General features: G+C 39.0%; 1 protein-coding gene across 1 annotated transcript in view; it reads right to left on the bottom strand.

Moving 5' to 3' along the window:
• Positions 1–25,424, bottom strand: part of LOC132821863 (chloride channel protein 2-like) — a 605,050-nt gene that overhangs the window by 230,438 nt on the left and 349,188 nt on the right. The window contains exons 6-9 of the mRNA XM_060834763.1: positions 24,555–24,632; positions 12,198–12,276; positions 7,103–7,228; positions 6,898–6,982 (exon numbers count right to left, since the gene is read on the bottom strand). Coding sequence (XP_060690746.1) covers positions 6,898–6,982; positions 7,103–7,228; positions 12,198–12,276; positions 24,555–24,632 — 368 coding nt within the window. The remainder of the gene's footprint in view (positions 1–6,897; positions 6,983–7,102; positions 7,229–12,197; positions 12,277–24,554; positions 24,633–25,424) is intronic.

Here is a 25,424-nt window from a genome sequence, read left to right on the forward strand (position 1 = left end):
AGATGCTGTTTGCTGCTGAGCATCATGGAGGCCTCATTTGACATCTCTGCCACAAATGTTACAATAGCTCAGTCCCACACAAAAGTCTGCCCTATGCCAACATTCAGGATTGATTCATTTGGTGCATAAAGGAAAAGGAATTATTAGAAGTCAAGAACAGAGTGGACAAATGTGATTAGAATTATTTACAAACAGGGAGGAGGAATATATTGGTTGAACCGAATTTATTGCTGTATTTGCAAATATCTAGTTCATAGTTAATTTGTTTTGGAATATACCTTTTTAACCGCAGGAATTAAAATTTTAACTGCAGATAAATAGGGGCATTTACTTGTAAAACTGATGAACAACGCTGATCTACCAAGTCGTCATTTAAAGTTGATGCACATCAAATCGTTTCATTTTAATTACTTTCAATAAAAAAGAAGGGACAGTATATTAGTTTAACATTGAGAGGTTCAGTTTAACATTGTTTCTTACAGACCTTCTGTGTGGCCTGCCTGCCATCAAGAGCTTCCCCCAGATTTCCTCTCCCGCACTCAGTTCGCCCTGTCCTTAATCCAGAGACTGTTTCTGCCCACAGCTCTTCATCAGCCCAGTACCAGCTCCCATCTTTTTAAGGTCTTAAATTTTAAAGTTTTTATTCTTAAAGTCAAGATTTATTCTTAAATCTTGACTGACCCCTTTTCCGTTGTCCATCATTCCACATTTGGAATGAGGTCCTGTGCTTCATGTAGTGGCAGAGATTAATCAGTGGGCAGTAATTGGTTCTGCTGGTACTGACCAACCTTGGCCACTAGATGGAGAATAGACAATTCAAAGTTCATCAGGTAAATTTATTTTTAACATTTATACCAAGCAATTACAATTATAGGGCATGTCTTCTACATTTTAAATTTTGTTTCATACTAAAGTTTTTATTTATGAAGTCACATAATTTCAACTTGTAACATTTAAAAGTCGTTTCTGCTAAGACCAAACCATACTTTTATATTTAATAATCTATTTGAGTTTGCAAGTTATTTCAGCTTGGATCACACTGTACTACACATGCACAGTATAGTATTTCACTTTAAAGGTGTTCTTGAGTTAAAAAATGTCTTGAGGCAACTAATTCTGACTTTAATATTAATTCCTACAAGGAATAATGCTTCACTTAAAGTTGTTTCACAATGTTCAAGAATGTAACTATGATTAAGTGGAGGATTTCACGTAAATGCAATTCAAAGAAGCTTGGAATTAATTACAGCCTAAAGCTAACCTATGTTTATTTTACAAGGTCATGGGCTGAGTACGAAAAGCAATAGGAAATATGGGGTCTTCGATCAGAGAATCATATTGTGTGTTAGCAGGCTATTTAGCCCATCGATCCCACACCACCTCACCAAAGGGCTTCTTAAAACAGACCCACCCCCTACCCCATCCCTGTAATCCTATATTTCCCATGGCTAATCCACCTAACCTGCACACCCTGGAGACTATGGGCAAATTAACATGGCCTACCCACCTAACCTGCATATCTTTGGACTGTGGGAGGAAACCCACACAGATACAGAGAGAATGTGCAAGCTCCACACAGACAGTCGTCTGAGGGTGGAATTGAACACAGGTCCCTGAGGTTGTGAGGCAGCAGTGCTAACCACTGAGCCACAGTGCCGCCCCCGAGGTTAGCATATTAGAGTTAAAAGATCACCATGGAGCTGACAGGTTCTGAATTAAAGGAAAATTGCTTGACAACAATGTTCCGATTCACTCTTGAACCATTGCTTATTTGGGAGCAGTACAGTGGAAAACTACTCAGCCTACAAACAGAAAGCATCAAGAATGCACTCTCTGTATGTGACTGTGTGTAGACGTATCAGAAAGTCTACAGTAATAACTAACTGTCTTGTACTCACTCTTCTTTGCAAGAGTGTTGAATGAAAAAATAAAACACCTTTGAAATCAGTGAAAGGAAAAATTCTCAACTAGTAAATGAAAGGTAGCATCAGAATGCAAGTGACATTGTAGTAACAGTAAAGAACTAAAAAGCTTTGGAACAAGCTAACAGAAACTAATCAACCCTGTGCTCTGGGTTGGTGCTATTGAGCTGGGGTCTCTTTTTTTCTTATTTTTCCCCACGTAATGGCTATATCTTGTGTGTCTGTGCATCTGAGCATGTCCATCTGTTGGTGAAAGGGGAATTTGAGAAGGGATAGAGTTAAGTTGTTAAGCGATAATTTAGCAATTCATATTTCTTAATTGCAAGTGTTAAAGACAATTAGTTTGTAATAAAGCTATTTTCATGATAAATACAGAAATCTGGTGGGTGTTTTCTTTTAACTTGAGTTCATCAGTCTGATTGATTGTGTACTTTGGATAATTTGACTACATTTTTCATAGTTGTGACAAATCCAGGAATAATGGAGCTTGATTTCTGGTGTACTACCCCAGTGGTCATAACAGATCTTTCAAGAAAATTGGAGGATCCTTTTGCCAAAAACACTAATAAAAAAGATCACCATTGAGCAAAAGGAATTAAGCAAATTTCAGAGAACTGTGATACACCTTTTGGATTATTCTGAGAGCAAGTGAATGAGTCTTTTAGATTTTGTAGGATAAAAGAATGCTTGGGGGCAGAGGGGGTGTTTGAAGGGGAGTAAAATGTAGAACTGAGTTTATAACACGTCTTTATAACCGTTTGTGTTAATAGTGCTTGTATTTTTTCATTTCTCTTTACATATCCAACAAAGTTTGTTTTGTTAAGCTATAGGAAATCTTGGAATGTGGCTTTGTTTATTAATTTGAGTGTTCAGACTTCTTTCTCAATTTTAGAGTCCCTAACAGGATCATATCAATCTACTGTGACATCTCTGCAACTTTGTTTACAGAATTTCTGATCTAAATCAAACATTTTTCATACTCTACTATAGTTAAGCTTTTATTAGAAAATATGATATTGGTGCAATTAATTGTATATATTTGAAACCTGATGTTAATTCTCAGAAAGTCAACATGCCTAACCTGGGCATTAAATAAACATATCTATTACATAAGCATAAATGTATCTTTGCTAGAATTAAAAAGCCAAACTTCTAAGCATCAGGAAATTTAAAATAGCATTATTCTGTAAGGGCTGATTCATAACGAGTAGCGTCTGCTTTGCTTATTGCTGAGGTAGATCTTTCTATTGTTCTGACAATGCTGACAGTCTGACATTTATCCAAGACATTTGTTGGTTATAAGCTGATGAAGGGCTTATGCTCGAAACGTCGAATTCTCTATTCCTGAGATGCTGCCTGGCCTGCTGTGCTTTGACCAGCAACACATTTGCAGCTGGTTATAAGCTGCCACTTATATTTCTGTTCTCCGATCAATATTTTACTATTAGAGGAAAGCCAAAATGAAATGATAAATGATCATGGGCACTGAGAGATTGCCATACTATCACCTGCTGAGTTCAGGTCATAATATGGAAGTTTTCAATTTAGACCTTTAAAAAAATTGACAATACTTTATGCTGAGTTGTTATCGGAGTGTGTCAGTATCTAATGTTATGAGTTGACATCTTATTGCCTGAATTCAGTATGTGCCATGATCAATTAATGTTATATTTTAGCTTTCCTTTGGTGATGTTTAAAATACATCAAGATAGAACCAAAAACTAAAAGTGTAATAAATGAGAATACAGAACTATTGCCCTCATCCCCACACCAAAAAAAGTCCTTTACTCCAACAGAATCCACCTCAGTCCTTAAATATTCTAAATCCATTACAGCAACAATTATAGTTGCCCTATAATTCAACTGATTAAATATTAGCTCCTGGTGCAGCTTAAATCATGACAAGTTCATGTCCAACAGCAGTCCCAGTAATTAATTACTTCCATATGTCAGAATGATGCCACCAGGTTTCAATTTTCAAAGAACAACTGAATTATGGAATGTGATCCTAAAATACCATTAAAAATCGTGTTGGCCAATGTAACATAAAGGAGTCACTTCGAAGCATTGTTTGTCGTTATAGGTTTTTACTCAAGTGTATGTTCTTTCTTGATATGTATGTGCCATTAAGGAAGGTATTCATTGGGCATTTTATACTTTGAAGGTTGGCATGTATGCATTAAATTGGCATATGCTTTCTTTTGAACATGAGAATGAGAGGTACAAATAGACCGTTCAGCCTAGCATGCCTGGCAGCATCTACCACTCATTTGATACATATTATCACAATTAAAATTTGAGGAGTTATTGAAAAAGCTTATTGTTAAAGCAGTATTACTGACTGTCTCACACTTTCCTTCAGCTTCGCACAGCAAACTCCATCACAGTCTTACAATACCATCAATGCCTCCTCCAGTCACACTCTACTCCCTCGTTCATCATGACTGTCTCCCATAACTGATCTCCATTTTGCTTTCTTACCCTCTGATAATTTCCCACTCTGTCACTGATAGCTCAAATATCCAACCAATATTTCATCTAGCTTTTCTCCCAAAACATGGCTTGTTTCTGCTAGAGCTACATGGTGTTCACCTGTTTCATGAGGTTCTTGGAAAACGTTGATTCTTTGTCTGTGTTCCAGTTTGGTATTAAGGGAGTGGAAGTTAACAAGATGGCAGCAAAGTCACGCGCCTGCACTCAATGGCATTCTCCACCATCCAAAAACCAGCAATACTGGTGAAACTCAGTGTTTGCTCCATCTGACAAGAGAGAGTGAGATGCAACTAGCTTTCAATCAATAGATAGCCTCAGTGACCCTCTTCTTTATGCAACAGTGGATGGCAAACATCAAGATGATGCAGCTATCTGAAAAAGCCAGATATACAATTCTTCATGACAACAATAACTTTCACAGCCACTGGCAAGAAACTCTTACCCAGTTCTGAAATTGTGGTTGTAGAACTCAATTAAATGTTGAGGTGAATTTGTCCCTGAAAAGCTTGTTCAAATATGAATTTCTGCTGACAATCCTCTTCCTCCTCCCTCTTTCAGCATCCTCTCCTATTCTGTGTGCTCTCTGTTTAACAATTATGTTATGCTATATTCCAGGAGGAAATGTTATTGAACAATCTTCTCTTGGAGCAACTGGTTCATGTAGAAGACATGAAGTCAACAAAAACTCCTTCAGCACCTTCTATACCATTTTCGGCAATCTTTTATAATTCAAAAACAGCTATGAAAAGAAACTATACATTTGTAAAACTGAAATAACAGGTAGAAAAGGTCAACTAACATCTGTATACAGTTGATAATCCTTTTAAATAACACTGGTCATCTGGTCTTTCCTGCTGCTGAATGTGTTTTTAGCAGTGAGAGTTAGCAGGAGGATTTAGCTCAAGCTTTCAGCTCCTAAAGGTCAGCACAGCTTTCTGAGCACCGAAACACCAAATCTACTACTTCCGAATCCAAGCCTATTGTTGCTGCCCTTGTCAAATGAATAGAACAAAATATCCATTTGATACCTTGAGTTATGCTGGCAATGCTGCAGCATTGTGGTAATATACAGACTAGGATCAAGGACCTTGGCTGCACATTTAAATCAAATTGCATGGCTCTCATTGTTTCATAAATCAACTATTCAAGCAAAACAAGAAATACGTTTCCAAGTAGAAAGCAATGATTGTGTGTCTGTCAGCACTTTGGAGAGGGACTGAAAAAAACAACAAATGCTGCTATTTCCGTATGTTAAAACGTGATTACATGGCCACATGCAAATGATGTAAATCTATGTCTGTAACCACCACCATCACCACCCCTTTACTGAGCTATTTTTTTTCTTTCCCATGTGCTTATAACACTGTAGCATAGTTTCATAAGTGCCCAAGTAACCATCTGTCAGCCTAAGCAATGGAGATATGTTCAGCAGTGAGGGTCATAACACCACCCTCCTATACTACTTTAATGTATAGACACTCAAAATGGTACAGATAAAGAACAGAGGAGCCCTTTCCCCCTTTGTTCAGGAACCCTCATCTATGAAGAATCGGCAATGTCACACTAATTGATAGTCCAGTTGTGAGCTGCTTCTGTGGCTCATCTGATGATCAGAATAATGGGAAAGGAAATGTGAAACATTAGGATCCTGTATGCTAATCATTCTAATTTTGCAAAGATATGCTAATAATTTGTCAATATCTCTACTATTTTAAAGAGAAAGCTTTCTCATCACAAAATAGCTTTTGTGCTACGTTCATCTCCACAATCTTCACTAGATTTTCAATTTTCCCAAACTAGGTTTCCAATATGTTTCTCAGATCTCCAACTGTTCTTTATAAAGGTTCCTTTTCCACTTGAGGACAACTCAAATTTTAAAAATGTGTTGTGGAAGTGTGTCTTGTTTCTCATCAGGATAAGTCACAATACATATATCGTGCCAGCCATAATGTAGGATATTTAGAGATTTGTTTCTTTACGTTTCACAATTGTTTTTCAAATGTTTTCAAGACACCATTTTTCAAGGATTAACGGAACAAATAGCAATCTATTTGAAAACAATATAATGCCTTTCCTCTCAAATGACTGATTTGATGCAGTATGCCTGTATTTCAATCTTTCAGACTTTAGGAAAGGTACATCACATATTAAATATTACATCAATGCAGTATTGATTTATAAAACCACTGAGGTCAAACCAACATGAATTCAGCAGTTTTGACTTTGAGAACACATGTGCTAGCCTCTGTTTGTCTTGATATGAAAGAGCTGCAATCAGGACAATATAACTCGCTACTGCAAGTTAATTGATCAGTACCAGCAGGAAACATCATGCATGGAGTTCCATTGTTAAGATGGTCTGGATTCTAGCCTGGAAAGTTACTATGAATCATTTTAATGACTTCTTACGTTTATAATAAATCATACAATCAATATATGATCATTTTTCACCACAATATCAGCCTCAGGTTCAAAAACATACCCAATGACTGCAAAAGCTGGCAGTTCTTGAAGATCAAATGGAAAATCGAGACGAAATCGAGTTTTAAACAAGGCAGTGATGGTTTCTGCAAAAGACGAATGAAAGTTCATATCTGAGATCAAAATATTCATGGACAGATGGAACAATATCTCTTTAGCAATTGAATTTATTATATTTTCACATTTTATTTGCTCTGTTAATATACCTTCATCTTTGTTCCACACAGCCAGAACTCGGAAAATAAAGGCACTGAAGGTAGCAGCAAAGAAACCACGCCAGTAATTTCTGACAGCAAAAAATGTTGATGTTACTTCAATACTAAAAAGGACACCTATATGGAAGGAAATCAGAACAAAGCAATTAACAAATATTTAAATGGAACACTTGGGATTAAATCTAATTCTACACTTTATAAAGGTAGATACAGGGAAACATTCATGGAAAAATAATGTTAAAAATAAAATAAAACCTGAGTCAAACATGTAACGTGTTCTTTTCGAGTACTATTGCAAAGTCATGCAAATAAACTTGTGAGCAGCCATAGCAGCACCAAATCAGCCACAGCAGACAGGTCAAAGGGCAAAACAGTGCCAACATTCAAATAAGGGGCTAACTCTTAACCTATAAGCAAAAGCTGCAAGATCAGAAAAAGCCACAAGGCCACTATCTGCAGCCAAACGTCAGGATTCTAAAGAAGTTAAATGAAGAAGGGATTAAAAATACTGACTTTGCCAAATGAATTAAGAAATCGGTATGGTAAGTAAATGATTACTTTTAACGTTGTTAATCTGTTAAAAAATGGAAAAGGGAAAAGAGTCAAAAGAGAGAAGTATTATTAACAAGTGACCAATTCACTATTAATTTCTACTAAACAGCAATTAGATTAACTATGATTACACTAAACTATTGGTAGCCATAAACCTACTATAACCACTGTTCTTGATCACCTATGTTGATTTCTGATCATGCAACATATTCATTGTAAAATGTTCATCCTTGATTTAAATAGCTTCAGGATCATGTCCCACTGTAATAACCGAAACCCAAACGTCTTTCCAAATAATTGTGCTCCTCTAAGTCTATAATGGAAGTGATTGTGGATTTCAATGGAGCTGTTTAAGAAACCTTGCTGTGTTTCTGCAGTGCATCTCGTAGAAAATATATACTATAGTTGTTAAGCTTCAATGATGGAGGAAGTGAATATTTGTGGATGTAGTGCCAATCAAACAGGCTGTTTTGTCCTGGATGGTGTCAATTTTCTTGAGTGTTGTTCGAGTAGCAAGTGGGCCGCATTCCATCTCAGTCCGGGCTTGTCGATGAAAAGCAAGCTTTGGGGATTCAGGAAGTGAGTTGCTCACTTGACTCAATAGAATGTAATTTGCAATATGGAAATTTAAGCTACTGAACTATAATTATAACTATAATGTTTCTCCAGTGTGCTTAGGCACATGCACATGATCAACATGGTTAACCTGACTACACTTTAAAGTGACTCAATTGTATACATTCACACATTCTGCTGGGAGATGGATTATCATTTCTAGCACACAACCAAAGCCCACACCCCAAAAATGGATAAAAACACACAAAAATAACTTTCATTCATTTTAGCATAAGTCTTTCATTGCCTTTAGCATAAAATATTCAAAGGTGCTTCACAATCTAGTAATCAAACAAAATTTGACACCCAGCCATACCAAAAGATTAGACATATGATCAAAAACTTGGTCAGAAGTGGCTTTTAGGGATGCCTTAAAGGAGGAAAGGTCAGCAGTGGGGCTCAGGGCAGGAATTCCAGAGGACAACCACTTCTAGGACAACTTCAATTGTGGATGTGCAGGAGGGTCAGAATTGAAGGAGCACAAAAACCCTTGGAGAGTTACATGTTTGGAGGAGAATATGGATGTAAAGAGGACAAAGTCTAAGGAAGCATTAGAAAACAAGGACGAGAATTTTAAACCACAACACTGCAGCACTTGGAGTCAACAATAGTAACAAAGCAGAATACTGATAAATAAAACACTAACTATTCTGAGCTCATAAGGTAATAACCTCTTAGTGCAGATTGACAACTTTGATTATCAGGCTTCAATGGATATCAAGAAATTTCCCAATTTGTTGCCGTGGCCACAGTGAGTTTTTTTTCTCTGTTGGACAGTGATAATGCTGCATTCCTGACCATGAGACAACAACAGTTCAAACTGTTCTAAATTATAAACTTCCAGCTCCGCACTGGTACCAGTATGACATCAATATCAACCCCACCACCCTTAGCCACTGCTCCTAAATTGAAGTACTTGAAAAAAGTATTAGTAGAGGAATTAGATGTGCTCTGTTCTCATTCGCAGGTGTTTATCAGCCACATTTGGGAACAGAAGTAAATGCATGTCGCCATAGCAGTTGATTAGTTGATGCATTTATTCTCCAAAACAACAGTGGTATCACAGCAACACATTGTCACCTGACTATAGATGATGTTGAATGTTTCCTAAAACTACTCCTATTATATGGTCAGAGTACTGCACGAGAAAGGAATGCTAGGATGATCGACAGCCAGCATAGCTTCACTTGTTGCATCTGTCAAGATGCTGCTAATTATGTGCAGATCTTGTGACACTGAACCAGCATAGCCATGGACAATTATCTTACATGGCACAATCAGTAGACAGCCATAACTAGCATAGCCTGTAACAATATTAGGCTGTGGTTGCTTTAAACCTATCTTCACCTCCTCCCACCCATGCTGCAAATGTTAAGCAATGGGAATGGTGACTAGCAATGGCCAAAAGGCCAACTTGCTCAAATCATTTTGCTGCATCACTTTGGTAGTCATCTGACAGGGTTAGCTGTAGCAACACTTGCCTGCATTTGGGTTTCTGCACATCATTTCTTAATCCACTTATTTCTTTTACATGCTGGTTGAATGAGATGAGATAAACAAAGTCGGTGGAAAATTCTAGTGGAGCATAAACATTGGCTGAATAGCTTGTTTCTATACCATACGTTGTGTCGGTACAATTCCCCCACCCTGGAGGTGGGAAGAAAGGTATGAGAAGGGGAAATGATGAACAAGTTAGCCCTGGAGGGAAACTCACATCTTTCGTGCCATGCCGGGCAAAAAGAGTCCATTGGAGACCCTTGTTAGCAATTTAAGGCCTTAAGTAAGCAAACAATGTCAATTTAAGGGCCTCAGCTTTCCACCTTCCCAATAATCTGTCTCCCAAGCAGGCTAGGAAGGTGGCTAGTTTTTTTTGATTTAGAAACAATAATGATCTCCCTACTGTGTTGCATGGCACAACATCCATTAACCAAATCTGGGAGCATTTGGTGGCCTCCAAAAGACACTCACCTGCCATTGCTTCCAATTGACTGGCAGTTTCTGGCAACTCCAGTTAAGGCAGGTCACTCTTGCCCCTCACTTGTCTCTGAGTGATTGGCTAGCAATTGGGCAAGTTCCCTCACCAGTGGGGGTGGCATGCTAGTCACCTTAACATACATGCCCCCACTTTTGGAAAAATAATAGAAAATATTCTAACATTTTCTGTTTTGGCCGAGATAATACTCAATGGGTTCAGGAAACTCATCTGCTAAGTTGTCCTCATTTCTTCAGAGAATTTTCGACTTCCATTAACAGTATGGTTCCTGAGTATACCCAAAGCTTTATTTGGAAATATTCTAATGAGCTGACATCAGAAAATGTAAACAATCAGTATCTGGTTTAACCCATTCTACCTGTGACTGCAGAAAGAATGGCCTATTGCACGTTATCTGGAGTTTTCAACCAAATCTACATCAAACATCATTGTGTACATTTGATCTATACTGTGCCAGATAAGCAAGCAGAAAAGAATTATTAAACTTATAAGGATTGGAACCTACAATAGAATTTGATCCTATTTCTTACTATTGGAAACTGCTGTGCTTTTCTAAAAAAACTTAACAGTCAAATTCATCACGATGTTCAGAAAGTTGGAAAGAAAAGTTTGACATGCTTTTGAGAGTCATTCAACAACAATGATGGAAAACAGAGTTCATATTAGCTTTTGAAAAACATGGTTATAAACTTTAGTGCGTCCAAAACCTTGCTGCTCCTGATCAGAATTCAATGCCAGGATCCATTCCCTCCAGGAACCAGCTGTCTGCTGTCTACAAACATGTCACTGGAGCAGATGAATTGTTAATACTTAAGACAGATTTTAATGTTTATGCTAGAAATGCAAGAACTGTTGCAGCTGTACCTCAATCTTTGGAAACTGTGTGCAGAGTACCAGTTACAAAGCTTCTCCTAAAACACCCTCTGCTTGTATGCAGCAATGTCATGGAACTCTGTCTTTACCTCTTTTACGCAGCAGTTTAATGCAGAGAGAACCATTACTAACTGAAAGAGTTGCTACACCATTATAAAGCAGTGGACAATCTCAGGTTTGCCAATTGGCCTCTAAGCTTAATTTCACCAAGTCTCCCTGCTGTCAGCAACAGCCAGGGTTGTTGCGAGACATCTGTTGTTGCAGCTGCTTACAGTTTCAGCCTATTTTTGCACTTACTGGCCAAAGGGAAATACTGGCAAGCAAATGTGTTTTGGGACCTGAAATCAATGATATTTTCAAAAATTTAAAATGATATAGTTTTAATGGTTGTCGAAATTCAAAATATTAATTAACCTGTAACCAAGATATACTATTTATTTTAATGAATTTGCAAAGTGGTTGGTAAAATATTCTGTTCTCTTCATATTTGACAGTTTGCTTACTTGTTCAGTTTTAGTGATTCAATGGTTATTCACAGAGCACAAGTAACTCATCAATCTATAACATGATCAACATGCAAACTGGGGGGATGTGACAGAGGTGGGAAACATTGTTACACATCGGAACCTTCTACAATTTTAGTAGGCTGTTTTAATCACTTTTAATTCATTTCAATGTCCTTCCTTATATATTTTTTAATATCACATGCAAACATGAATTCCTACTTAGGTGATGGCTTCCTTTGTTCTAGAAAAAAAACATGTTAAATAACTAGCAGTTTTTCAATATAAAAATGCAGCTTTGAATTTTAATCCTAATGAACCTTAAATGGTTTATTTCTTGTAAGATGAGATAACTGAATGCCACAGCAACATAAGCCAGAAGATGAAGACAAATTCCACTTTCATGAATTGATTGTGTTTTTTTAAATCTGTGAAATTTGAACATGAATATCAGAACTGACACCGCCCACATTAGTCAGCAGTACCTTGTAAAGGAGTACATGCATTTTAGATTCCTTTCAACTTTTCGAGAGAAACATGATATTCTTACCTCCTATTGGTGCAGCAAAGCAACAGCCAACTCCGACAGCACAAGCAGCTGCCAGCATCTCAATGTTTCTGGATTCATTCTAAATAAAAGTCAATAAAGGTGTAATTAAAACAGGTTGTTTTTTCCGGCCATGTCCATAGAAATAGAACTGTCATTGTTTAAAAGATCTTGGAAATTTCACATCATGCAGTGCCACCATTTCTTAAATAAAAGGAATGAACAAAATGTAACTAAACATCCAGGAATTAAATGAAAAATCACATTTAATGCAATAGTGTAGGAGTGCAAACAGAAACTTCTAGATAGATGACTGGAACATTTTGTGTTGAACTGGTTTCACATAGGCTGTGTGGGGGTGAAGGATACTTGCCCTTGCTGTCCTGTATCTTGCCCCCTCTCAGTATCAGTGGGGCTGAGGATGACAGAGTCTGTGGCATTTCACAATACCTGAAAATATTACCCGATGATAATATGGGACTAGTTAATGCCTTACCCTTATTTCTCACTTCACCATCACCCTGCTGTTTGGGATACCAAAAATCTGACTATAGACCTCTTATTTTCCACCCCAACTCTCTTCCCTCAACCGAACTTCGCACTTCTAAATTTTCCACAGCAATTTGCTCACAGGAACCACCCCTGGCCAGCAATACTATTCCCTGGAGGAAAAGAGAGAGCTATCTTGCAAAAGAGGCTGGAAACTCACTGAACGGCGATTCCACCTGGTTGCTAATGGTACAGTGTCTGCCAAAGGCCTGGTATTGTTGTTGGAATCTCTGGACTGGAGGTCACTGGGGACGGGTTAGCGAAGGTGTCAAGAAAAGGTGGATGATTCTCAATTCCCCGCGCTTACTTTTCAATGTCAGGTCTTTGAACAAAAGACAATCCCACCCAAGGGAACGTGAAACAGTCACACATAGGTTTGCTTCTCAACCTCATTGAGAGGTGAGACCTTTGTATGTCATTGGGTTAACACCAGCTGTAGAGGAGGAACCCTTTAATTGTGCATTAATTGCATATTTATGCATCTCAACTGGCAATGGGGCAGAAAGACTATCCATGGACTTCATTAGGTGGAGGTGAGAAGTTGTGAATCCTCACCCTGTGGTCCCTTTGTGAGTTAAATATCTCTGCCCAGCAAAATGGGCTATAGAGGAGGCTATTACATTCCATTCTATCTTTTAAATTTACTGTTCCTCAGCTTTCCCTACGATCTTGTTCTGGACCCCTTAGCAGTTGTGTGAAACTCTACTCCTTTTCTTGCGACTTATTTCCTGATTTTAAACTTTTGCTGCCAGCTTTTGATCTGACAACACAAACAGCAGTTTGCCAGGATCAACTTGATCACGTCTTGGAGTCATGGAGGCACGGAGTCATTGAGCTGTACAGCACAGAAACAGACCCTTCGGCCCAACCCATCCATGCCAACCAGATATCCCAACCAATCTAGTCCTATCCGCCAGCACCTGGCCCATATCCCTCCAAACCCTTCCTATTTATATACCCATCCAGATGCCTTTTAAATGTTGCAATTGTACTACCCTCCACCACTTCCTCTGGCAGCTCATTCCATACATGTACCACCCTTTTGTGAAAATGTTGCCCTTAAGTCTCTTTTATATCTTTCTCCGCTCACCCTAAACCTATGCCCTCAAGATCTGGACTCACTCACCCCAGGGAAAAAAAAATGTGCTTATTTATTCTATCCATGCCCCTTACAATTTTATAAACCTCTATAAGGTCATCCCTCAGCCTCCAATGTTCCAGGGAAAACAGCCCTAGCCTCTTCAACCTCTCTCTAGAGGTCAAATTCTTCAACCCTGACAAAACCCTTATAAATCTTTTCTGAACCCTTTCAAGTTTCACAATATCTTTCCTATAGATGGGAGACCAGAATTGTACACAATATTCCAACAGTGGCCTAACCAATGTCCTGTACAGCTGCAATATGACCTCCCAACTCCTGTACTCAATAAAGGAAAGCATACCAAACACCTTCTTCACTATCCTAACTACCTGTGACTCCACTAGTGTGGAGCTATGAACCTACACTCCAAGGTCTCTTTGTTCAGCAATACACCTTAGGACCTTACCACTAAGTGTATAGGACCTGCTAAGGTTTGCTTTCCCAAAACGCAACACCTCACATTTATCTAAATTAATCTCCATCTAACACTTCTCAACCCATTGGCCCATCTGATCAAGATCCCGTTATAATCTGATGTAACCTTCTTCATTGCCAATACACCTCCAATTTTTGGGTTATCTGCAAACTTACTAACTATACTTCTTATGCTCACATTCAAATCATTTATGTAAGTGACGAAAAGTAGTGGATCCAGCACCGATTCTTGTCTGGTCACAGGCCTCCAGTCTGAAAAGTCCTCTACCACCACCACCCTCTGCCGTCTACCTTTAAGCCAGTTCTGTACCTAAATGGCTAGTTCTCCCTGAATTCCATGAGATCCAATCTTGCTAACCAGTCTCTCATGGGGAATCTTGTCGAACACCTTACTGAAGTCCATATTGATCACATCTACCACTCTGCCCTCATCAATCCTCTTTGTTACTTCTTCATAAAACTCAATTAAGTTTGTGAGATATGATTTCCCATGCACAAAGCCATGTTGACTATCCCTAATCAGTCCTTGCCTTTCCAAATACATGGACATCCTGTTCCTCAGGATTCCCTCCAACACCCTGCCCACCATCAATGCCAAGCTCACTGGTCTATAGTTCCCTGGCTTGTCCTGACCATTTTTCTTAAACAGTGGTATCACGTTAGCCAACCCCCAGTCTTCTGGCACCTCATCAGTGACTATTGATGATACAAATATCTCAGTAAGAGGCCCAGCAATCACTTCCCTAGCTTCCCACAGAGTTCTAGGGTACACCCGATCAGTTCCTGGGGATGTATCCACTTTTATGCAATTCAAGACATCCAGCACTTCCTCCTCTGTAATATGGATATTTTTCAAGATGTCACCATCTATTTCTCTACATTCTATATCTTCCATATTATATTCCACAGTAAATACTTGTTTAGTATCTCCCTGATCTCCTGCGGCTCCAAACAAATGCCACCTTGCTGATTATTGAGGGACCTCACTCTCTCCCTCGTGACTCTTTTGTTCTTAATGTATTTGTAAAACCCCTTTGGATTCTCCTTAACTCTAGTTGCCAAAGCTATTCCATGTCTCCTTTTTGCTCTCCTGATTTCTCTCAAGTATACTCCTACTGCCTTTACACTGTAAGGATTCACTCGATCTATCCTGTCTACACCTGAATATGCTTCCTTCTTTTTCTTAACCAAACCCTCAATTTCTTTAGTCATCCAGCATTCTCTATACCTACCAGCCTTTCCTTTCACCCTAACAGGAATATACTTTCTCTGGACTCTCATTATCTCATTGCTGAAGGTTTCCCATTTCCAGCTATCCCTTTACCTGTGAACATCTGCCCCCAATCAGCTTTTGAAAGTTCTTACCTAATACCGTCAAAATTAGCCTTCTTCCATTTTAGAACTTCAACTTTTAGATCTGGTCTATCCTTTGCCATCACTATTTTAAAACTTATAGAATTATGGTTACTGGCCTCAAAGTGCTCCCCCACTGACACCTCAGTCATCTGTCCTGCCTTATTTCCCAAGAGCAGGTCAAGTTTTACATCTTCTCTATTAGGAACATCCACATACTGAATCAGAAAATGTTCTTGTACACACTTAACTAATTCCTCTCCATCTAAACCCTTAACATTATGGCAGTCCCAGACAATGTTTGGAAAGTTAAAATCCCCTACCATAACTACCTTATTGTTCTTAGAGATAACTGAGATCTCTTTAGAAATTTGTTTCTCAATTTCCCTCTGACTGTTAGTGGGTCTATAATACAATCTCAATAAGGTTATCATCATTTTCTTATTTCTCAGTTCCACCCAATTAAGCTCCATTTAGGAATTGAAATAACAGCACAGAGGTCAGTATCCTGTCATCAAGTCACCCCATATTTACATGTGCACAGTACTCTGGCTGTGACCAGTCAGCTTGGAGTCAATCCCTGAAGTTAGGGATCTCTCTGAATCCCTTGTTTGTATCTGTCAGCCAGGGCTCCCTCATTGGCTCAGCTCAACAACCCGAATCAAGGATCTCATTGTCAATGAGGTCCACCTGGTTTCAATCACTACAGGAACCTTCAAATGTAACTACTTTCTAAATGAAATAACTCCACCTTCTGTCACAGTGTAGATGTTTTTATGCCCAGAATCACCTCTTGACGGCAATGATTTTGTTCTAATGAATAAGTTATCCTGTGTTACCTCTCGATTCCAAATAGGACAAGAAATGCAATATCATCCTTTGTCGCATACTTCAAGCTGAATTTTTATTCAAGGGCAGGAGCCCAACATTTGGTGTACTTCCAGGTTCCTAACCTAGCGTTATCTTGTTGCCTGTTTCCAAATTGATTTTTGATGAACAGGACAATTAGTCAGCAGAATGGGCACTCACCCTTCAACTAATGAGCTGACGAGCTCCAGAAGTTGAGGGCTAATAAGTGGGCCTCCAGAAATTACATATTGGCAACAGCACTGTCTGAAGAACACCAGGGTGCCTCAAGATAGAGGCTCCCTCAGAAGAGATTTTAACAATGTTGAGTATTAAAAAAGCTAAAGCTGCCAAGACTTCATCCTAGTGGAGCAATATCTCCATTTGCGGGGAACATGAAAACAGATTGCATGAGCTTCTATGGGCATACGGAATGGAAAAGATTAGCAAAGACAAACGTAGATCTATTAACACCAAGAGGATTTATAATGGACAATTACAAAATAGCAGAGAAGTTCAGTAATTACTATTGTCCTATCTTCATAGAGGAAGCTAGATAAAATCTCAGAAATAATATAGATCCAAGGATTGGTGAAAATGAGAAGCTAAAAGAAATTAATATTAGTTTAAAAAATCAGATTGGCAAAATCGCAAAAACTAAAATTTGACAAATTCTAGGCACCCAATAATTTACATGTTGAAAGAGTTGAAAGGTGAGTATAGAGAAAACAAATGCATTTTGACCATCTTTCAAAACTGTAAAGAGTCTGGGATAGTGCAAATGTAACCTTACTGCTTTAGAAAAGAAGATAGAAAAAATAGACAAAGATATTCAGGCCTGTTCACCTGAGCTCAGAGGTAGGGAAAACACTCAAAACTATTTTAAAGGATGTGGAAACTGCACACTTACAAAATAGTTATCTGACTGGACAAAGTTAACATGGATTTATAAAGGGGAGGAACATAGTTGACAAAGCTGTTAGAATTTTTCAAATATGTTATTAGCAGAGTGGGTAAGGGGATTCGATCAATGTGCCATAATTAGATTTTCAAAAGCTTTCAGTAAGATTCCACAAAGTAGTAAAAGCAATTACAGCACATGAGATAAAGGATGATATCCTGGCATGGATTGAGGATTAGTAATTGGAAGTCAACAGAGTAAGACTAAATGGGTTATTTATGTATTTGCAGGCTTTGATTAGTCGGGTACCACAAGAATCAATGTTTGGGCCCAGTTTTCACAGTCTATCAATGATTAGGATGTGGGGATCAAAAGTAATACTTCAACGTTTGTGGATGACATTAACCTCAGTGGGAATGTGTGTTGCTTTGTTGATACAAGAAGGATTTAAGAGGATTCTGATAGGCTGATTGAATGGGTAAGACAATGGCAGATGGAAGATAATGTGGACACATACTAGGTCATCTACTTTGGTAGGAGGAATCAGCAAATCTTAAATGGTGAGAGTTCAGGGAAATGTTAAAGTCCAAAGGTCTCTGGGTGTCCTTGTTCATTCATCACTGAAGGCTCACATGCAAATTGTATAAGCAACTTGAAAAGGAAACAGCTTACTGCCCTTTATTGCAAGAGTATAGCCTGGCTTCAAAGGAGACTCTGCATGTGGGGTAATATGTGCAGCCTTGGTCCCCATGCATAATGAAGGATGAACCGTTCCAATAGGAACAGCAGCACAAAATCAGTAAATTCCTGGGATAACAAGACTGTCCTATAAGGAGACAACTTGTATTGAATAAAGTTGAGATGAATGAGAGGTGGCCTAATTTAAACTTAGAAAATTCTTAAAGGGCTAGACAGGCTTGATGTAGAAAGCTGGTTTCCTCTGGTTGGGGAAGGTATAGAGCCAGCAGAGGAGTCTTGGAAAAAAGGGCAAGCCACTTAGGATTGAGATGAGGAGGAATTTCTTCACTTCTAGGGTAGTGAATTTTTGGAACTCTCCACCCCATAGGCTTATGGACATTCAGTCATTAATTACACTCAAGATGGTATCACAAAATCTATCAAGCCCTAAAAATAGCAAGGGATGTCATGATAGAGTGGGGAAAATGGTGCTGAGGTAAAAAGCCAGCAATGGTCTGGAATAGTAGAGAAGGCCCAAGGGGCTGAATGGCCTATACCCTGCTTCTGTGATTCAATGCTTCTGGCAGCTGCAGCTAGATAGAGCCTCGGCAATCCTCCTGAGGCAGACCTGCTGTGGGATAGGCCAGCTCCATCATTTGGCCATGGTTGGTCTCAGTGGGCTCCCAGCAGGCTTAACTGAAACTTTCTGCCAAGCAAGATGAATAGGCTTTTTAATTCACCGATCGTCTACGTGCTGCTGTAGGCAGCTGCCATCCCCAGAAATTTTAATTTATGATCATCTCAGAATGAAAACAGTCCAGATACAGGTTCAAGGATGAAGACATTGACTGCTTATCATAAGCTGAAAATCCTCCTGACTCTGTGATAATTTATAAATTTAGCACTTTATTACTGTTAATTGAATCAACTTTCTTACTTGCCTTTTTAATGGCAGATTTAAATACTTGAATTATGCATTATTGTCCCTAGAATCTCATGTGGATCATTTGGAATTTTTGTTTTTGACCCATTTTTCCTCTCTTGGTATCTGCTCTCTTATTGATTATTCTACACTGACCCCCATCAAACTTTGTTTAACCCAATCCACTATACCCTGTTACATTCCACACTCTGATGAATGATCTGTGTTCACCAAAGGACTCAGTTTATATGCTTATATTTCCAACTCAATGATTTGCAGGCACAGCATGACATGGACTCTTTTTCCTTCACCTTCACCTCTATTCTTGTTTACTTAGGGAGGAATCCTGTCCCCCCTTTACAGACCTTTTTACCTGTCTCTAGTACTCTTCCACCTTGGAACCTCCTTCTGGTCTCTTAACTGTCCTTGGTCTCTACATCGATAACTGTCACCATGATCCAGCTATATCAATTTCTGCCACACTGAATTTATTTACTCCTATTTTGACTCTTTGTGTCTAACTTCATCCAGTCTCTTCCTACTTACATTCAGAATTCTTCTGATGCTTTATGTCAGTTTCACTATTTCCAGTTTCTCAGCCCTAGCCTCCTCCTCCTCTTCTTTATAGACATATAATCCTTCACATGTCTGTTCTCCATCAGGATGGTCCAATAGCTCTTCATTTCTTCCTGGGAGGAAACTTGAATGGTCCTCATTCAACATCACTTGCCTTCATTGGGCCAAGTTGATCTTCACTTTGAACAGTTTCTTCTTTAACAAATCTCACCTTCTCTTAGTAAAAAGTACCCATCTGGGATTTCAGTTACGTCTGTCCCTTTGTGGGGTTTGTGAAACATTGATTATTCCAGTCCTATTTAAGACCTACCATGACTCTTTCTCCAATTTGGTGAGGTCATCATCTGCAGTGCTTTCTTCACTTGTTCAGAATTGGAAAAGCTCATGAAATTTGCTGACAAATTCCATCTTTCTCTCACCCTCATCTGGTCCATCACTGACATTTCCCTTACTTGACTATTCTGTTTCCATTTCTTAGGATAGGCTGTCCACTTTTATCCATTACAAACCCACCTATTCCCATAGTTACTTGACTAGACTTGCTCACAGCTGCAAATGTGTTGCTGGTCAAAGCACAGCAGGTTAGGCAGCATCTCAGGAATAGAGAATTCGACGTTTCGAGCATAAGCCCTTCATCAGGAAATTTTACTCGAAGATTTTTTACTCGAAGATTTTTTACTTTTTTACTCGAAGATTTTTTACTAGACTTGCTCACATCCTGCTTTTTGTAAGAACTCCATTTCATTCTCCCAGTTTCTTAGTCTCTGTCACATCAGTTCCAACCGCAATACAAGTTGTAGGTTAGAAGAAGTTATACCTGACTCAAAATGTTAACTGTTTCTCTCCAAAGATGCTGCTTGTTGAGTTTCTCCAGCATTTTGTATATTGGTTACTGGCAGGGGTACCTGTCCAGTGAACTTAAGCTGAGAAATACAAATAAATGAGGGACAGAAAAGCACAAGCTCCCCCATTCCAGATTTCCTTCCTTCAATTCTTGCACTTCCTTTCTATCTCTTCACTTAATATGAACTACAAAATCTACTCGCTCAACTAAGATTTGGTCACCCACCTAAATTTAGTGCAAAGGGGGACAGAGGTGCTTTTACTAGGATTTACTGCAAGAAATAACCTCACCAAACCAACAGCTGAGTTAGAAAGGACAAAAGACGTGGGTCAAGAGTGACCTATGGACCCACAGTGTGATACGAGAGCAGGGAAAGCAGCTGAGTAGTGAGTCGGATTGATGAATATTGCCAATCTTTAAAGTAACTGCAAAGTCTTCAGTTTGCATTTCAGTGTCCAGCAGTTTTCTTCTCGTTGTTCTCAAAAATAACTGCTCCTATTTTCGAATTAGCTTTGTGATTTTTCTCTCTTTTTGCTTTTTAAAAACAAAATTTCATTATTGTGTAGTATAAAAAGCAGAAAATCTCAAGCAATCCATTAATAAAGGAAATCAGATATGGCAGTGATGGCATGAGGGGTGATGTGTTGCTGCTGCTGCATGTGGAAGCTCCTGGACACCAATGTGAGCCAGAACAAATACTAAGTGCGTGGAGCTTGAGGAACTCCTGATCCAAGTTGAAGAGGTGGAATCTGAGCTACAGACATTGTTCACAGGGAAGGTTACGTGAAGCTGTGGTCCAGACATTCATCACATACGTCAGATTAAATAATTCAAAATCCACGTGCAATCACAGACAGGAGGGTGCGACTGCAGGGTGGGGCAAGTATATGCATCTAAAGGATTAAAATTAAGGAACCTCCAATGGTCCAACAGGTCTTGCAAGCTGTATGGATGACAGTGTACAGAAAATGAGCAAACTGATGGCACCTTGGTACAGGGTGCTATTCAAGTGGGGAAAAAAATAAGAATATAGTTATAGTAGGGGACAGTATAACTAACAGAATACAGACTATTCTTTGCAGCAGTAGCAAGAATCCTGAAGACTGTATTGCCTGCCCAGTGCCAGGGTTAAGAGCTAAGAGAGGGAGGAAAGGAGCAACAACATTATTAGCAATAACAACATTGGCATGACTAGAAATGAGGTTTCCTGCAAGATTTGGAACAGTCAGGAGCTGAATTGTAAAGCAAAACTCCAAGGTTGTAATCTCTAGATTACGACCTGAGCTGCGGACAAACTGGCATAAGATAGATAATGCTGAAGTGTTAAATGCATGACACAAGAATTGGAATGGATTTCAGTTTGTGGGGCATTGGCACCAATACTGGGGCTGTTTCAGTGGGATAGGCTTCCCTTGAACCATGCGAGGACAAGTGTCAAGGTGCATTGAATAACTAGGGCTGTTAAAAGGCTTTAAACTAATTCGAGGAGAAGGCAAATATAGGCTCACAAAGCAAGAGAATATGGCAGTATTACAGGGCAGCTATTTGGATACTGGTACAGAGAGTAGAACAGGAAGGGACAAATGAAACAAACAGTAATAAATAGTGTCAACAAGAGAAATAATAGTTTAGAAAAGGCAACTCTAATTCAATGCATTTGGAAAGAAATACATTAAATGAATCAACCACATAATACAGATGAATGGGTATGATCTTATAGAGACATAAGGAAATCAAAGCTGGAAATTAATTAACTACTCAGGGACTTTCTGAAAGAATAGGCAAGAGGAAAGGTGTTGGGCTAGCACTATTAATTAGAATAGAATAAGTACGATAGCAAGAAATGATTTTTGAATTAAAAGATTCAGAATCCATTTGGATGGAGATAATAAAAGAAAAACAGAAAAAAAAACCCACTGGTTGAAGTAACCTATAGGCCTATTAATAGTAGCTATTTCGAATCTGGTGATGTTTAATGAATCAGATTTTATAAATGAAGTCAAAGTAAAAGTTCCCCTAGGTAACAGTGACCATAATATGGTAGAATTTAGCACTCAGTTTACATGGGGGGAACTTGGGTCAGAAACAATTGTGCTAAGTTTAAATAAGGGTTATTACCAAGGAATGAAGGAAGAACTGGCTGGAATGGACTTAGAAAGGAGTTTAGCAGCAATGATGATTAAGGAATAATAGCATATGTGTAAGAAAATAATTTATGACTCATACGTTCCGGATAGAACAATAAATTGGTGAGAAAGATGGATTGAAAAGATGAATATCCCCGAGGAAGGGAGGGCTGTGCCAACCATGGTTAACTTTCCTGCCCCTCTTTTTGTTTTAACCAGATTCCCTACAGTGTGGAAACAGGCTCACCAAGTCTACACCGACCCTCCGAAGTGTAACCACCCAGACTCATTTCCCTCTGACTGATGCACCGAACACTATGGGCAATTTAGCATGGCCAATTCACCCAACCTGCACATCTTTGCACTGTGGAGGAAACCAGAGCACCCGGAGGAAACCCACACAGACACAGGGAGAATGTGCAAACACCACACAGAGGCCCGAGGCTAGAATCAAACTGGGACCCTGGTGCTGTGAGGCAGCAGTGCTAACCACTGAGCCGTCCCGTGCCTGCAGTTACGTTCGAGCCTGGGTGTCCCTGGAGAAGGAGCATGCAGTGTCCACCAACACCCTCGAGGTTTTCAGGGAGAGGTGGGCACTGCAGGGTGTGGAGTGTTTTATTTCCTCCTCTGATTCTATTTTGATTTGATCCCTGCCCTCCACTTCACCATTTTGATCACTCAACATTGCCCTTTGATGAGAAGGGCATTGCTTGTCACTGGCCACTCAAGTATTTCCTTTCTTACTGGTGGTGGAATATAAATAAAGATTCCTGCACTGGTTGTTCTTCTCTGTGTCCTACAGCTACACACACATGACATGGGTGCTGGGGAAAAGCAAGCACTCCTGCTGTTAGGTGATAATGTGGGGTTAAAAAAATAGAAAAAAGGGGGATGCAGAATCTTCTCCAAAAAAAAGGAAACAAATACATATAACCAGGAGATTAGAATCTCCTCAGTTGAACATTGACTCCCAGCTGGCTGGCCAGCCACATATAGCCAATATACTAAAGAGAGAAAAAAATATGTAAACAGACATCAGAATCTCCTCAATTCAGAGGACTCACTCAGAGCTGGCTGGTCACAGCCAGCAAAAAAATTATAAAGCCAGAGCATTTAGAATCTACCTCAGCCCAGGGGACTGACTAACAGCTGGCTGGACACAGACAGTGTACTGTGCACAAGTAAACAAAGGGTGACTTGGTGACGGGATACCAGCCTCTGTGCAGTTACTTTAGATATTCATCCAGTTATATCAGTGTCCGCTCTCTGAAAGTAACACAGCTATGTCCATTCCTGTCTTTTCCCTGTAGACCTGCAATTTTTTTCATTCTTTCGATAATTATCTAATCCTCTTTTGAAAGTCACTATTGAATCAACCTCCACCATGTTTTCAGATCCTAATCCTGTGTTATCCAGTCAAGAGAACAGAACAGACAATCTGTGGCCCAGACAACCAGCATCATGAAATGGTGCAATAAGGGAATCAACTGAAAACCATTGCATTTATTAAGCATTATTTATTTTATACTTGTTATGATGAAATTAATGAAATCTTCAAAACTGAAAATTTGTACCTGGAATTAGTCTTATAACTAATCAGGACTAGTAAATTATAAAATGACACTCAAAACCAGTCTATAATTGTAAGTGACATAGGTCTTACAAGTTATGTTAAGGTGAACTCCTGAATCTTACAACTGTTTAATAAAGGTTCATCATAACATCTTTGTTTTTGCACTCTATGTTCTGGTCAGTTCTCTAAATGCTCATGCTCTGACATATTCTTATGACGGCTGCCTACTTTTTAAGAAGATCTTTCTGATATTTGACCAAAGCACATTTGAATAAGAATATTATTTGCAGAATCTCGACAGAAGACTGAGTTAATACAAAGACAAATGTATATATAAGGAAGAGTGCAGAACGGTTGTTCAGAAAATAGATTGATGCTTCTCTTACTTCAATCATTGAATATGTGAAAAATCTTACCTCATAAATCCCACCAAACAGTGACATGAATTTACTCAGCAACGCAGCACACATACTTGCAATGTGAACAAAAGGTCCCTGTGGATTGGAAAAAGTGAAATCTGAGTGAGACCATTCTATAATCAAAAGGTCAAAACTACGAAATTATGGTAGGAAACGTCAAGAAGCTGTTATGTCACTTGCAGCCACACTTCAGGCCAAGTGCACAACAAAAGCTGATAAAATACATAGATACTAGTGCAGCTTGAGGCAATTTCTTCACTTCAGCTTTGCAATAAAATCACAGTCTGGAAGGATTTTGTATTAAAAATTTTGAATGAAGTATACTGTCATGGGATTTTCAATTTTGTGCCAAATTTACACATTGAAAAGTGCACCATACTAATTATTTCCATTTGTTTAATTATTCGTTCATGGAGTGTGGGTTGCCTGTTCCTAGTTGCCTTAAGGTGATAATGAGCTGCCTTCATGAACGGCTGCAGTCCACGTGCTGATAGCTAGACCCACAATGCCTTTAGGGAGTGAGTTCCAAGATTTTGACCCGATGACAAAGATATATTTCCAAATCAGGATGATAAGTGAGGGAACTTACAGGTGGTGTTCCCATGTCCTTCTGGTCATGGGCTTGGAAGGTCTGGTCTAAAGTGGTGAGTTTTTACAACACATCTTGTAAGTGGTATACACTTCTATTACTGCGCACTGGTGATGGAGGCAGTGGATGTTTGTGGATTTGATGCCAATCAAGCAGGCTGCTTTTCCAACTGGTGGTTGGAGTCATAAGTAGCACATAGGAAGATGGTCGTGGTTGTTGGAGGTCAGTCATCTCAGCTCCAGGACATCTCTGCAGGAGTTCCTCATGGTAGTGTCCTA

The sequence above is a fragment of the Hemiscyllium ocellatum genome, chromosome 13 (genome assembly GCF_020745735.1).
Source record: "Hemiscyllium ocellatum isolate sHemOce1 chromosome 13, sHemOce1.pat.X.cur, whole genome shotgun sequence".
NCBI lineage: Eukaryota > Metazoa > Chordata > Chondrichthyes > Orectolobiformes > Hemiscylliidae > Hemiscyllium > Hemiscyllium ocellatum.